Source organism: Serinus canaria, assembly GCF_022539315.1.
Source record: "Serinus canaria isolate serCan28SL12 chromosome 7 unlocalized genomic scaffold, serCan2020 HiC_scaffold_29, whole genome shotgun sequence".
In the NCBI taxonomy this organism is placed as follows: Eukaryota; Metazoa; Chordata; class Aves; order Passeriformes; family Fringillidae; genus Serinus; species Serinus canaria.
Genome location: NW_026108147.1, coordinates 847,578 through 863,222, shown reverse-complemented (window position 1 = coordinate 863,222; position 15,645 = coordinate 847,578). Strand labels below are relative to the sequence as shown.

The following is a 15,645-nucleotide window of genomic DNA, read 5'->3' as shown; positions in this document are numbered from 1 at the left end:
TGCAGCTGGAAAACACCAACCTTTTATTTCCCCCCGATTTTCCTCAAGCTGTGTGTTCAGAACACCCTGTGCTGTGTTTTGTGCTGCAGAAGAAACTGCCCACAATGGGATTGAGAATTCAGGTGTCAGACAAAGGGTTCCTCCAACCATGGGATTTACCCCATCCTCCTAACAAGACTCAGCTTTCCATTTCCAGTCTGTGGTTCCTCACCAAGGCATTTAGGAAATGCCCAGTGGCACAGCCTGAAGTGTTAAATATCAGCTGTTGGAGTTGTTTTGTTCAGCTCTGATTTCAGACCCAGTCAATTCCAGGGGCATAGGGAGGAACACTTCATCCACCCACACAGCCAAGGAAAAGCCAGACCTTTGTCTCAGCAGCTCCAGAACTTTAATTTTTTGGCACTCTGGGATGCTGGGAGAAATTTTACATCGAATCAACAACACACCAAGAACTCTTGGGCATTTCAGTTTAAGTTCTCCAACTCAGATAGGTTAAATTTCCCTGTCCTGATCTTGACAGGACAGGGAAATTTGACAGGACAGGGAAATCTTGACAGGACAGGAGCCCTTGGAAGGGGATGTGAGGCAATGGGAGGGAGCAAATGTCCCTGGTGGTCACCAGGCAGGGGCAGGAGGCTTGGCTGGAGCTGCAGGAATGGGGAACAATGAGAGGAAGAAGAGGAGATAAGCAGCCAGGAAACAGCCAGGGAGCAGAGGAGCAGAGAGGGAGAGCTGCAGGCACAAAGCAAACCAGGACAGTTTGGGACAGGAGCCCACAAGAGACACCTCAGTGCAGCCAGGGCCCTGAAGCCATTCCAGGGATTTTTTTTCCAGAAACAAGTGACAGAGCTGGGCTCCAGGGAGGGCAGAGCCCTGCACAGAGCCAGGATCACTCAGAGCCCTGCACTGAGCAGCACAGGGGATGAGAGAAAGAAACAGCTGCTTCTTCAGCTGCAGTGACAGAGGTGGCTTTGCCCCCAGACTGCACAGCTTCCCCTTCCTCATCCTCACACAGCTTTGCTTTTACTCTGCCTTGAGCTATGGGGGTTGAAAGATGAAGCAGGAGTATCTTACCCTAAGAGAGGAATGAAGCAGTGCTGGGTGGGAAGCAGGACTTGGACAAATTAATTGAATAAAACAAATCAATTCAATTCAAATTAATTGAATAAAACGAATCAATTCAATTCAAATTAATTGAATGAAACGAATCAATTCAATTCAAATTATTTGAATAAAACACTGCCTGCTGGCATGCACTGACCCAGTCTGAGGGCAGGATTTGGGAATGCAAGGCAAAGCTCCACCCAGCTTAGGGAAGGTTAAAAAAAGCACATTTTCACACCAGCCTCTGGTTCTAAACTGCATGGGATGTTCAGGTGAAAGGAATGACAGGGATGTGTCTCTACAAACAAACCATGAGCCTGCTGCTGGATAAAAGCAGACCCTGATAGGTGAAAGAAGCAATGGGAGGGACCCCAAATTCCAGAGGAATCCCACTGATTGGCACAGACTGTCCACTCAAGGCTGTGCTAAATTCCTGGACTTCGAGGAAATGAAAGAACAGAGACTCAAAGAAAAGGCAGGTCTGCCTTTTCAATGAGGTGATTTGGGAAAGAGAGAGGGAAATGTGGCCAGAAAATTGGGATAAGAAGGAGGCTGCATCCTCCAGCAATTCAAGGGACTCCTTGGGAAATGCCCCATGGCCTCTCCCTTTGCTCAAATAAACTTACAGGGCTCCTCTGTCTCCTTTTTGGACACCAAGGATTAATTTTCCTGACAGAGGGAATCTCAAACAGAGACCTAACTAGGCAAGGAGCAAAATAACAAACCTTGCTTTCTTCCAAAGGCTTCGAGAGTGAGGGCAGCAGGACAGCAGCAAACATGATTCACTCAGAAATTTGGTTTTCCTGGCTTTTTGTGCAGCAGATTTTCCTTCTCACATTAACTGATATTCACTGAGTACTTTAAAAAAAAAATCCAAAGCCCAACAATTAAATAGGATTAACAATGTGGATTAATTAAATGGATTAACAAAATGCTTCCTAGGATTTGCTGTTTCAGTGATGGTGCTCACCTTGCTGTACTCACTGTGACCATGTCAGGAATGCACAGGAGGCAGCAATGGTGTGGATGAGAATGGAAGCACCAAGTTCCATCTCCAAAATTCACCCCAGGGATGTTTCCAAATGGAACAGCCATGCTGCTGCTGGAGTGGTTTTTATTCCTGTAACTCAGCATCCCCTCTGAAAGCCCTGCAGTGCCTTGGATGCAGCAGGAGCTGCTGTGTGCCTGCTGTGGGCTGAGGGGCTGCACTCAGGGCTCTGGCACCTCGTGCTGTGCCCAGGGGTTCTGGAGATGAGCTCTTCCCCCTGCCCACAGGGGCCAGAGGGTGGGAGCAGGAGGGAGGAAACCCCAGGGGCTGGGATGGAGGAGAGCCTGGCATGCAGGAGAAGCTGGGAATCAGCAAAGAGGAGAGCCTGGACCAGCCCCAGTGTACTAAAGGCAGTGCTGGCAGCCAGAACTCAGCAGTCATTTCCTCCTCTAAGCAGAGCTGGTTCCCCTCTGCACACCATGGCAAAGAAGATTGCCCTTTGCTGTACCCCACTGTAATTTCTTTTAAGCATGGGAGAGTAGAAAAACAAAGATAATTTCCAACATGTTGGAAAACCATCTGCAAAGAATTCTATCAAAGCACAAAAATTAAGGGTTTTTTGTTGTTTTTATCTTTTCAAAGGTAGTATTAGCAATGTGATGTTGGTTCAGAAGTCAGGTAAGGTCTGTGGTTGGGAACTACAATTCTTTTATTTGACATATGTTACTGAGCATTGAACACTTGTTTATGTAGGCACGGATTTAAGAACAACACCACAAAAACAAAAGGCTAAACTGCAGACCTGTGCTGAGAAGCAGGCCTGGTCTGGCTACTCCTATAACTCAGCTGAGAAAAGGGGAAAAAAACTGCCATTATAAGAGAAGAAGCATAAATTTAGTTATAAATTATGGTTACAGAACTAGATAATATTTCCTTCAAGGCCCAAAGCACTGGAAAACCCAGTTCCCTGGGTACATGCACATTGTGTTTGTTGCAGGAAATATTTAAAGTTAGACTCTGCCTTGTGCAAGTGGTTTATCTGTAAGAAAACTTAACAGAGCTGTGCTGATTCAAACAGTTCTCTTAGCAAAAAAAAAAATAAAATTACGTATTTCAGAATTATATTTCAGAATAAAAAATTATACACTTAAAGCCAGGTAACAACCTACCCAAAAGAGAGCAAGTTTCAGCAAACAGTGACCAAGAAAGAGTCAACAGGCAAAGCCAGTGTGAGGCATGACTTTAAGCAATAATCTTTGCCAGATCTCATTCCTGCTTGCATCAGAATTCTCTCCCAAAGAAGATTCAGGAGAGAAAAAGTTAAATTGAACACATCCTTGTCTTCCTTCATCTCATAAGGGCAGTCTTCTACATTTCTTAACAACAGAAAAAAAAACCAAAAAAAATATACATTTCCAGACCTTGCACATATCCGAAAAGAAAAAGGTGGAGAACAAAGAGGGAGAATAAAACCTAACAAGAGCTAAAACACGACTTTGTAGTAAACAATAGAATATAACGTGCAATAGTGCAATTTCTCCTTTGCTGCTCCAAGAAGGAAACCTCGGCAGGCAGTCCCGGGCAGGGCAGCATCCCTGGGTGTCACAGCATCCCTGGGTGTCACAGCAGCTCTGGGTGTCACAGCAGCTCTGGGTGTCACAGCATCTCTGGGTGTCACAGCATCCCTGGGTGTCACAGCAGCTCTGGGTGTCACAGCAGCCCTGGGTGTCACAGCAGCTCTGGGTGTCACAGCAGCTCTGGGTGTCACAGCAGCTCTGGGGCCCTGGGTGTCACAGCTGGCCCTCAGTGTCACTCCCAGCTCTGCTGCTCCTGCCCTCGGTGTCACAGCCAGCCCTGGGTGTCACTGCCAGCTCTGCTGTCCTGGGTGTCACAGCCGGCCCTCGATGTCACTGCCAGCTCTGCTGTCCTGGGTGTCACAGCCGGCCCTTGGTGTCACAGCCGGCTCTGCTGCCCTGGGTGTCACTGCCAGCTCTGCTGCCCCTGCCCTCGATGTCACTGCCAGCTCTGCTGTCCTGGGTGTCACAGCCGGCTCCGAGCGGGGCCGGGCCGGGGCCGGGGCACCGCGCTGGGGTTGGGCTCAGCCCGGCCCTGCCCCTGCCCCTGCCCCTGCCCCGCCTGCCGCAGCTTCTGGTCCCAGCGCTGCGGGGAAAGGCACAGCCGTCAGCAGAGAGACTGCAGGAATTACCTGAGAGACTGCAGAAATTACCTGAGAGATTACAGAAATTACCTGAGAGACTGCAGGAATTACCTGAGAGCCACAGGAATTACCTGAGAGACTGCAGGAATTACCTGAGAGACTGCAGAAATTACCTGAGAGCCACAGGAATTACCTGAGAGACTGCAGGAATTACCTGAGAGCCACAGGAATTACCTGAGAGACTGCAGGAATTACCTGAGAGACTGCAGAAATTACCTGAGAGATTACAGAAATTACCTGAGAGCCACAGGAATTACCTGAGAGACTGCAGGAATTACCTGAGAGCCACAGGAATTACCTGAGAGACTGCAGGAATGACCTGAGAGACTGCAGAAATTACCTGAGAGATTACAGAAATTACCTGAGAGACTGCAGGAATTACCTGAGAGACTGCAGAAATTACCTGAGAGACTGCAGAAATTACCTGAGAGCCACAGGAATTACCTGAGAGACTGCAGAAATTACCTGAGAGCCACAGGAATTACCTGAGAGACTGCAGGAATTACCTGAGACTCACAGGGGTTACCTGAGAGACTGCAGGAATTACCTGAGACTCACAGGGGTTACCTGAGAGTCACAGGGATCACCTGAGAGACTGCAGGAATCCCCAGAGAGGTTTTAGGAATTACCAGAGAGTTACAGGAATTACCAGACAGATTGCAGAAGTTACCTGAGAGTCACAGGGATTACCAGAGAGATGGGAGGAATTAACAGGGAGATGACAGAAATTATCAGAGAGCTCACAGGAATTACCAGAGAGGCTACAGCTCCACCTGTTCCCATGTTTCACACAGAAAATGCATCCCTTTAATTTACTCAGCATGCAGCTCTGAGCAATAAAGCAAATAACACACCAGTACCACACCAAGTTAGTGTTTGACACATGATATTCACTAACTGCAGGCAGCATCTGAATTGCCTTCCCTTATTTCCCTTTCCCTTGCAAAGGCAGGTAGATGTTTTATGGCACCCACACAATTTGGCTCCTGGTGAGGTGTTTTCTTACCTTTATCTTTTTGCCAAGACGTTCCTTCCACTTCTCAGCTATGGAGCCTTCCACCAGGAGTAACCTACACAGCAGAGACAACTCCATCAAGGGGCTGTACAACCCAGCACACACAAGGCTGACATCTCTGTGCCTGCAGAGAGCCTTGCCCCCCCTGGAACACCACCAAGGAGACCTCCCACCAAGTTTTCCTTCCTTCTGGCTCTGACTTTCAGCTTTGTGACAGGGGAGCAGTGGAGCACAGCCCAGGAGGAGTTACCTGGAGCGCTCCTCATCCTCGTAGCCCATGATGATGTACTCCTCATTGGCACTGAGGGGTGGGCACAGGCAGCCAGAGTTGGTGTGGAGGTTCACAGTGTCCTTTGGGATGTTCACCAGGGAAGATTTCAGGATCTCCTTCACCTCCACCACTGCAGTGACATCGTGGCATTTGGTCTTCACCTCCTTCACCTTGGCCCGGATGACTGGGAGGGAGACACGAGGAGCACTGTCAGAGGCAGCAGGGGATGCAGGGCACTGCCAAGCTGCTCTTGGGGACCTCTGGGGTTAGGTTAGACTTTGGCATGGTCCTTCATGGGTAGAAAAAGAATTTATACAACCATGGTGTGCTCACATTGTGGTGTGTGCTGGTTGGCTGGATTATGTTTGTTATAATTTTACACATTTTGGTGTGTGCTGGATTATCTCTGGTATAATTTTGGCTGGATTATCTCTGGTATAATTTTACACACTGTGGTGTGTGCTGGTGGGCTGGATTATCTCTAATTTTGGCTGGATTATCTCTGGTATAATTTCACACTGTGGTGTGTGCTGGTGGGCTGGATTATCTCTGGTATAATTTTGGCTGGATTGTCTCTGTTATAATTTCACACTCTGTGGTGTGTGCTGGTTGGCTGGATGATGTTTGTTGTGATTTAGAGCTGTGTAACTGTTGAAGGCCCAACTGCTCAAAAAGGGCTGGATTTTGCCATGAGGAAGGGCCCAGTTGTTCAGCCCTGTGACATCTATTCAGTAGCTTCACTGGCCTGATTTGCTTGAAGCAAGCAGTAGGAAGAAGAACATGAGCCTGGAGCAGTGAGATGCCTGAGGACATGAGCACTGTTCCAGGTGTTACTGACAGCATAGCACAGCTGGCCAGGTGCTCACTGCTGGCTTTCACACCCCAGAAGGAACAGCATCTGTCAGATCTCATGGAGAGCTGGTGGGCATGGAAGTGGCTACAAACATCCTTGTGCAGAAGCTGAGCACACTGGAAACCAGAGGCAGCTCAGCCACAGCAGCCCCCAGAGCCATTTTTGTTGCATCACTGTCACTGACGTGTTCCATGAAAAATCCTTTCCTTGGGATTTTTCCCTCCTGAGGAGCTGAGAGGCCTCAGGAACAAACTGCAAACAATTCTTACCTGCTGCTGTGGGATGCACAGGTGGGGCTGGGATTGGTCTCTGTGGTTGTTTCTGATCAATGGCCAATCCCAGCCCAGCTGTCCAGACACAAACCTTTGTCATTCATTCCTTTTCTATCCTTAGCCAGCCTTCTGCTGAAATCCTTCCTTCTGTTCTTTTAGTATAGTTTTAATATAATATAGATCATAAAATAATAAATCAGCCTTCTGAACATGGAGTGAAGATTCTCATCTCTGTCCTCATCCTGGGACCCCTGTGAGCACTGTCACACATCACTGCTCACACCAGGGAAGTACCCAAACCCCAAATGCCTGCACTGAAACTGAAATAACAAAGATACCCTGGCACTAACACATCAACTCCATCCTTCCAATTTGGAAACATTCCAGCTTACACCATCCTCCTGCATTAAGCAATACTGGGTTGCCAGCAGGACAGTGAACTTTTCAGGTGTTTTTGGTGAGCAGCTGCCCCTTCCTGCAGCCTGGGAAGGGCTGGGCTGGCTGTGCAGCCCCCTCACCATAGTTGTAGTTGTTTCGTAGGTAGGTCTTCTGGGTGGCTTTCACAGGCTTGCACTTGCAGCGCTCTGCAGGAACAGAAAGTTTGGTTTAGAAAGGAATAAACCTGCACTCAGTGACAACCCTCCCAAAACCTGGAGCTCACACAGTGTGGGAACTGGATTCATGGAAAATAAATCAAATAAATAAATGAATTTGATTGCTGTGTGCAGCGAAATACACAAGGTACTATTATTAACATTATTATTATAATAATGGATGCATAAGAATTTATTTTGTAAAGCTTTTTTAGCAACGGTGTAAAACTTTGTCTTTTAAATAAGTCATCCAACTATGATCTATCACTTGTTTAATTTGATCTGTTAAATCTTGTTAAGCCAAGAAATACTTATAGTGTATTGCAATTAGGCAATAATTAGCTTCTGATTAGTCCCAGGTAAAATAAAATAGACTAAAATGCAAGACAAGAACACAGTCTCACACTTCCTTCAGTTTTAAGGCAATATTGGCTCATTTTATGAATTTTAGAATTTGTTTTGTTAATCTAGTTCTATTTCTAAATTATTGCCATGCCCATGTTCTTCCTGAAGAACCTCCAAGTCACCCTCATGCTTTTCAAATTCACATTTAAAAGAACTGTACAAAATGCTGCATTATTCCCAATCACTATTCAGAGAAACTAACACAAAAGTCATTGGATTGTGATGGCTTGAATTGTAACACCTGTCCTGTCTCACCCTTCCCACGGGACTGAAAATGGAATAAAAGTTTTTAAAACAGCTCTCTAATTCAGAAAAGGGTTAAATCCAAAACCACCTCACAAGAATTTCACTGAACTGACTTGCTCATTCCAGTGAAACACTAAAACCCACAGGGCATTCCTGGCCTGTTCTGCTGGGAGATCTGGACTCTGGAGTCCATGAGACTTTAAATGTTCTTTAGGAGAAAAACCCGATGCTCTAAAATTAAAAAAAAAAAAAAAAACAACCCAAACCACAGCAGAACAACAAAGACACACAGACACTGAGTCTGCAGGGACAAAACCATCATTTTCAGCCAGTTCAGGGCTCAGCCCTGAGCTCACAGTGCTGTGATCCCATCCTTGCAGTGCTGCTCTCTCTCCTGTGCTGCACTTCAGGAAAAATTCACTTCCTTTGACCACACAGACCACAAGAGAGACACAGAAAGAAAACACGATGGCAGGGCAGGACTGAGCATTATTTTGAATATTATCAGGTCAGTATCTCAGGTTTATTACTTATTATCCTCCTTTACAAAAATGTACTCACCCATGGCAGCACCTCTGCAGTTGCCATTATTGGAATCCATAGGGAAATCTGGCATGGATATTTAAAACATGGAAAGAAATGTTAGGATTTTTAATATTGGACTGTTTCACTACACACACATGACAATGTTTTCTCTTTCTCTAATATTTAGAAACTTAATGACTTCACTAACAAACAGTTGGCAATGTTCTAGAGGTCAGCCCAGTAAAGCTGACACAATGTCTTACCCAAATTTCTCCTGAATCCAGCAGATCATGGTAAATGCTGAACATAATGCTAAATATCCCACTGCCATTGCTACAGACTGGCAGGTTTCAGACAAGGGTTGACATTTCTCCCATGAATTTTGATCACCTACAGAAAACACGTGTAGTGGTTGCATTTAATTAGATGATGAAGGAGAAATTCCTTCTGGGGATTTTTTTGGTTACTGAGGAAATCAAATCAAGCAACCATAATCACACTGTTGAAGCAAATGCCAAAATAAATGTTTCAGACCTTCCCCTCAGTTTAAAAACACACTGATTGCTCTGAAGGACAGATAAGGAACAGAAGTTTAAAAAGGCACTCTGCCCAGCAGTTCTTTGCTTTCAGCCACATTCATAAGTGGACTGTGTCCCACATTAGTAAAATGCACCATTTCAAACCTATTTATTTATTAAATCACACACTTTGATGGGTTTATACATGTATTGAATCGTGAAAAACAAGTATGTTAATGCACATAACCTTGAATGAGCTAAGGACAAAATAAATGCAAGTTAACATTTATACAAAGAACTCAAACTCCAAGTGGCAGAGCAGCCAGCAACTTGGCTGTTCCTCATAACATTTTATTCCTCACAACAAACCCCACCAGGTTTTGATGACATTTAATGGCCCAGGTTTTAACTAAATGCTGAGACTGTAAAATCCAGGGGACTCAGCCTACAAAGGTGCAATGAGCACCTACCACCATTGGTGAGATCTTCACTACTAAGATTTAAATTCCCTTATTTACTTCTCCTCTCCTGTTTCAGGCTTGAAGCATCTAACAATTTTGTTATTTCACTGAGAAATGAGGCTGCTTCCAAGTTTCAGGCAAAGACCTAAACAAGTCCCAGCTTTATAACCTGGGCATGAGTGCTGATCCTCAGCACAGTCTGTAACACTCCCAGCACTGTCATGCACATCAACCTCTCTAGGCACAGCTAGGCAAAGAGTCAGAATAAATTTGATCTGGAGCTTGGAAAGCACTGTTTTGGAAAGAAAAAAGGATGAGGAATGGCTTGTTCACTTGCCTTTTAAGCCTGCACTGCCAAATTAACATCCTGGGTTACTAGGAGCTCATCCTGACAGACATGGAGGACTTGGGCAACATGGAGAAATCATGGGTTCACATGTGATTTAAGAAAAGAGGTGTCCATCCTGTGAATAAGCTGTAATTTTCTTTAATGATGAAGAGATGGTGTTGTTTTTTTTAAAAAAAAAAAGTCCAAGTTTTGCTTAAACATCTTATGATAGTTTGGGTGTAACTTCTGATTTATCACAGATTTTACCAACCACAGCTCCTCCACACTCTGCAACAGTCACATCCACTGGGATGCAGGGAATGGAAACTGGGCTTGTGGAGCCAGCCCCTGCTGTGACAAGGACAAATATCATCCTTAAGGCTGCTTCCTTATGGAAGGGACAAGACAAATGTTCTAATGTTCACCAGCAATAATGCAGAAACCTCAAGAGGAAAGGAAACAGTAGAACCCTGCTACAGGGTAGCAAAAGAACGAAAGCAAAACCAAGATTTCACTTCTGAAGAATGTAAAAAAGCCCCTTCTACAACAGAAAGCCACAAAGCAATGGATTACATTTCTGCCCACTCTATTAGGTGCAGTTTACAGACAGCAGAAGGGGCTAGAATGCTTAGGAGATAAATGAAAACAAAAAAGAGCAGGGATTCTGCACACTACCCATCAGGCAGTTGGTTATTTGTGTCTTCTGCTGAGCTGCAATCCTTTATTTGGAGAATTGGATTTGAAAATGTTCACCTTACCTCTGCCTAGAGCAGGAATCCTTCCCTCTGCTTTCTAAAAGAACAGTTTTATTCCCTCAAGAAGGATTCTTTCAGTCTGGTGCATAATGCATCAGTTCAAAATATTCAGCCCAGAAATGAGAATGTCATCAGGTTCTCATTCACTGAAAGAGAGTTTTCATGGATGTGGCCCTGGAATCCCTCAAAGAGGTTATTGTACTGCTGAGGTCCTCAGGAATAGGTAACTCGGGGGCGATTTCAGCCAAGCTTCCTCCCTCCAGATCTGAATGTGATTGCTCTCAAATCGCTGCAGACCTGCCAAACCTTCCTCAGGCTGGAGCCATTTTTAAGGTGGTTTTGAAAGCACCTCAAGGCTGCAGAGAAAGGTGCTTGGTGTTCAAAACCACATCTCTCTCCAAAATTCCCCCAGCAGGACTGCAGGGCTCAGACAGCAGCAGCTGATGGCAAAAATAGATGGTTCATGGGCTGGGGAAAACAGCAGGAAAAGGGAAGAGGGAAGCAGCTAAAAGTTAGAAACAGCAGTAATGACTGGAGATAGGAGGGTATGGAGGTTTCAAGAGGTGCAGAGGGTAAGAGAATAGCATCAGAGATGGATTAGGGTTTGTCTGGCCTGTAAATAAATGGAGACAGAGAGAGCAGCTTACCTGGGAAGGCTGAGCTGGGGAGCACGGTCAGGAAACTGAAGCGGGATATTTTGTTAGGAGAAGAAAACAGGAATTACAGAGTTTGGCATTACTGGCAGTGGGATACATAAAGCATTTAGTAGTGGGACAGAAGCACAGTAAAATACTGTGCTGAGCACAGCATGAAAAATTCCCCTTTCATTCCCAGGCCACTGCTGGGGGAGGACAGAGAGGTGAGAGCCACTGCCTGTCAGTGAGCTCCCAAAACCCAGCACTGCAGCTGGGGGCACTGAAGGAGACAGGGAGCAGCACAACAAGCTCCTGGGGTGCATGGGTGCTGCCCTGCTCTCCCATCCCAGTACTGCTCTCCAAGTCCTCTGATGGAGAGGTCTGGCAGAGCCACCAGCACTGAAACTTCACACCAAAGAAAGCGGTAGCGTGGTTCCACCAGCAGCAAATGCTTTCCTGAAAATACACAGGAACTGCAGCCACTCTGTAAAAGGTCAGAGCTCACTCGTGATAACCACCCACCAGCTTGCTTTAATTTCCTGTTCAATAGCTCCTTGTGTTCAATATCTCCGTGCTGCTCAGCTCCCCACACTGCAGGGGTGTCCTGCCAACTCCTCGTGTCCAAAGGCAGCTGTGACAAGAGCAGGATCCCTGAGCCACAGCGGGTTTGCAGCATGGTCTGAGCAGTCAGCAGCCCTCACCTGACTGTGCAGAGATGCTCCTGCCTCGGCCCGTGGTGCTGGATGGCAGCCAGCCAGCCAGCCAGAGCCATCCTGTGGGATCACAGGGAGCTCAGCTGGTGAAACAGGACGCACAGAGAAAGCTGAGCGGCTCCAGCAGCCCCTCTGAGGCCACAGTGCTCACACAGCATCAGGGCTCGGGTGCAGGACACAGCGTTTGGCTGCCTGCAGGGATGTTGGGAACAAAACACAAGGGAAGGCTGCACTCCTCACCTGGCTATAGTTCTAGAGCCCAGGGACCTGCTGGGGAACCTGGGCTGTAACTGCACCTTCGGGGCCAGCCGCTGAGATGAGCATGTTTTCTCCCTCTAGGCGTGCATGTGCCACCACTGGCACACAAGTGGCTGGGGAGACCCCGGCCCCCAGCTCCTGCCTGGGGCTCCTCTGGGCACTGATCTTTCCCAAAATCTGTGGAGCGGTGGCCTCGTGTGGGAAGGAAACAACCTGCTTTGGGAGGGAGCGGCTGGAGAGGAGCAGAGAGGGGGAGCCGGCAGCCGAGGGGCTGCCCCTCACTCCTTGGCTCTTCATCCTGTGCCAGCAAGCGCTGCCGATGGATCCCGGGCAGAAGAGCGGTTTGGAAACGTTTCCCGTTCCTGCGGAACGAGGGCTGCAGCTCCCACACTCCTACGGTGGCGGGGCTGTCACTTAGCACGCACACTCTGTGCCCGACAGCAAAACTTTTCCAGCAGCGACGCTGCTGCTAAAGGCAGAGAGAAGCCAGCGAAAGAGCGGAGGGCAAGGCAGAGAGAAGCCGAGAGAGCAGTCGGAGGGGAGGCAGAGCTCCCGGGCCGGCCGGGCTGCCCTCCCCGCCCGCCGCCCATTGTCCCCGCGCCGGTGCCGGTCCCCGCGCACTCACCCGCGCCCTCGGCGGTGACGATGGCCTCGGGGGAGATGCAGACCCCGCGGTCGTAGACGGGCAGCTCGTCGCAGGCCAGGCTGTCGGGCCAGGCGTGGCTGTAGCGGACCAGGACGGGCTCGCAGCCGGCGCGGGCGCGCTCGCAGACGGACTTGCAGGGCTTGATGGGCTCGTGCTGGAAGTCGATGGTGCAGATGGGCGCGTACATGGCGCACAGGAAGAACAGCAGGTCGGGGCTACAGTTGGTGCCCAGCAGCCCCTCGAACTGCTCCATGGCCAGCACGGCGTTGGCCTGCGTGCTGTGGTGCAGGTGGTTCGGCATCTTGGTCATGTTCCAGGGCAGCGGCTTGCACAGCGGGATGCGCACCGGCTCGCAGGCCGCCCCCCGGCCCGGCGGCGCCCGGCCCAGCAGCAGCAGCCCGGCCAGGGCCAGCACCGGCAGCCCCCGCCACATGCCGCCCGGCCCGACGGTAAGCGAGGGGCCGAGCGGGCGCGGCGCTGCGCGGGGGCGGCTCCGCCCGGCCCGGCCCGGCCCCGCCGCGCTGCCCCCGCCGGGCGCGCCCCGGGTCCCGCCGCTCCGCCCCGCAGCCCGGCCCCGAACAAAGGAGAGCTCAGCGCAGGCCAGGGGGGGCTCGCTTGCTGGCAAGAACCGCGGAGAAAGTTGCCTGGTCTTCGCCGGAAGGCAAGCGAGAGCTTCTCCCCCAAGTAAAAATCTTAGCGGGAGGAGCCTGCGCACGATTTCACACCAATCTCTTGGAGATACGTTCATGATTTTTAGGAAAGACCTTTTTTGTTTGTTTTTTGCATTCGCTGTGTTTAAGCAGGAGGTGCACACGAAAAGCGTGGCACCTAGACAGAACGATGGGTGAGCAGTTTTAGAGGAGAGTAAAAATGTTGAGAGGCTTAAAAAGGAGGGAGATGGAGCTCAGCAGCTGGGGATGCTTTCTTTACAGAAGGTAAAAAAAAAATGTAAGAGGCTGGATACTTTTAAGATACCTTGCAAACCGTGGTGCAGCAAAGGGAGTTCTGACTTGATCTGAAAACACGTACCTTGATAGAATCATAGAATCACAGAACAGTTTGAGTTGGAAAGGACCTTAAAGATCATCTAGTTCCAACCCCCTGCCATGGACAGGGACACCTTCCACTGGACCAGGTTGCACAGAGAACACAGGCTGACATTTATTAGCTGAATAAGTTCTTTTCAGGTACAACCATACGGGTGACTGCTTGATCACACATTTGTTATTCCAGCTTCTGCCCCTAAATCAAACCTCTGAGTAGAAACACACCTACCACAAGCCAGTGCTCAGAAACCAGACCAAAAATGTGAAAGAAAAAGCATTGATAATAGTGAATGTTCCTATGCCTGCAAGAAGGCCATCAAGTCCATAAGCTTAATTTTTTAGCCCCAAGTCTACAAGATCTACATGAGATGACCTTGTAGTTCTTTACTCAAAGAGTAAAAATACTGAAAATTCTTTCAGAACAGCAAATGCTGGCATCCCCAGGAGATCACAGACATTAAAACACATTCCAACCAACCCAGTTTTGGTGTGAAGATACCTGCCATGCATTGAGCTGGCAGAGCATTGGGCTGCTGGCAGGACTGGCCTGCAGGGCTGTCTGCATTCACTGCCTCTTCATGATTCCACTGTAAATCAGCTTATACGAGGTGGTAAAAATTCACCTCTGGCTGGAACCAGGCAGTCTGATTCCTGACCTGAAACATTGCTGCTTTAACCAAACATTGACACCCCCCTGTCTGCCAAGTTGGTTTCTGTTCTACAGAAGCACTGTGGCCAGGCCTGACACCCTTCTTTAACAGAGGAGGAGTCTGGTAAAGCAAAAAAAGACACAGTGAAGAGGAAGGCTCTGGTTTCATGCTATCAAAATGCAGCTGTGCTCTGCAGGTAGAGTTACACTAGAAGGAAAATAAAATGACTAGAGGAAAAGAGCAAACTACCAACTCTGTCCTCACATGCAGTTGCTGCACAACACCAGTAGTGCTATTTGAGGTGTGCTCTCTGAAAATGGTGACTTGGGGGTTTGTGTGGTACCTGAAATTTTCCACCAGTCTCAAAATACAAAGCAGCTTTTTACTCTCTGGGTGCTACCACAGTGCTGTGAGGAATTTCACCCCCTTCTCTCCCACCACTTTCTTAAGATTTATGAAGAAAAAAATCTCTTTATACAGCTTCCATCAACAAGGGCAGTGCTAAAACTCGGGGCTGGGTTGTGACAACAATGTAATTCCTTATCTTGGACAATCCAGAAGGGTTTAGTCAAATTCTGGTATCATTCTGTCAGCTTGATGTCATGCATGACCAGTAAGAATTTCTTAATAAAAGTGTGCCCAGGTAGCAGAGTGAGATCAGCACTGCATGCCTGTGGCTTTTGTGGTACACTTGGGGGATTGGTACAAACCTATACATTTAAAGAATAATAGTACAGCCCAGAGTATCACACAAAGTCATTTCCTAGAATAAACAAGAACTCAGTGGGGTTGAGGCCTAGGGCAGGGATTTGCCTCTAGAGTAGCAAAAAATCTCTCATACAAAAATTAGAGAAAAAGTTGTGGATTGTTTTATTATTATTATTATTATCATTATTGTTATTATTATCCTCCAGAAGAACCACAGTAACTTACAACAGTGCAAAGTGCCTGAGGTCTAACTTACTCATCCATAACCCCAAAAAACCCCAGCTTGGTTATTTTGGAGTGCCATGAGGATGGATTTCAGCAGGAGGTGGCAGGATAACCCTCACAGCTCTGGGGATGGCCAACCAACTTTATTTGGGGATAAAAACAGAAACAGCAGAATGAGGAGGGCGGCAGAGGAGATAAAAAGGGATTGTGGG

General features: G+C 47.9%; 1 protein-coding gene and 1 long non-coding RNA gene across 2 annotated transcripts; both read right to left on the bottom strand.

Annotated features, from left to right (window-relative positions):
* Window positions 1–2,780: 2,780 nt before the first annotated feature.
* FRZB (frizzled related protein) lies at window positions 2,781–13,242 on the bottom strand. The gene is made up of 7 exons (XM_050987622.1): window positions 12,784–13,242; window positions 8,527–8,574; window positions 7,240–7,305; window positions 5,576–5,780; window positions 5,317–5,380; window positions 4,235–4,252; window positions 2,781–4,157 (listed from the first exon to the last, which is right to left on the bottom strand). The coding sequence occupies exons 1-7, from the start codon at window positions 13,235–13,237 to the stop codon at window positions 3,981–3,983; spliced, it is 1,032 nt and encodes a 343-aa protein (XP_050843579.1). The 5' UTR covers window positions 13,238–13,242; the 3' UTR covers window positions 2,781–3,980.
* Window positions 4,259–5,309, bottom strand: LOC127061117 (uncharacterized). The gene is made up of 3 exons (XR_007780593.1): window positions 4,609–5,309; window positions 4,506–4,547; window positions 4,259–4,361 (listed from the first exon to the last, which is right to left on the bottom strand). It is a non-coding gene; the product is annotated as an uncharacterized LOC127061117 (long non-coding RNA).
* Window positions 13,243–15,645: the final 2,403 nt, after the last annotated feature.

Bases quoted from the DNA above. Each gene is read 5' to 3' on its own strand.
- FRZB (XM_050987622.1), bottom strand. From the start codon at position 13,237: ATGTGGCGGGGGCTGCCGGTGCTGGCCCTGGCCGGGCTGCTGCTGCTG. The intron at 7,306-8,526 runs GTGAGTACATTT...CTGTTCCTGCAG, and splicing joins CTGCAGAGGTGCTGCCATGG to AGCGCTGCAAGTGCAAGCCT. The intron at 5,381-5,575 runs GTAACTCCTCCT...TCTGCTGTGTAG, and splicing joins GAGGATGAGGAGCGCTCCAG to GTTACTCCTGGTGGAAGGCT.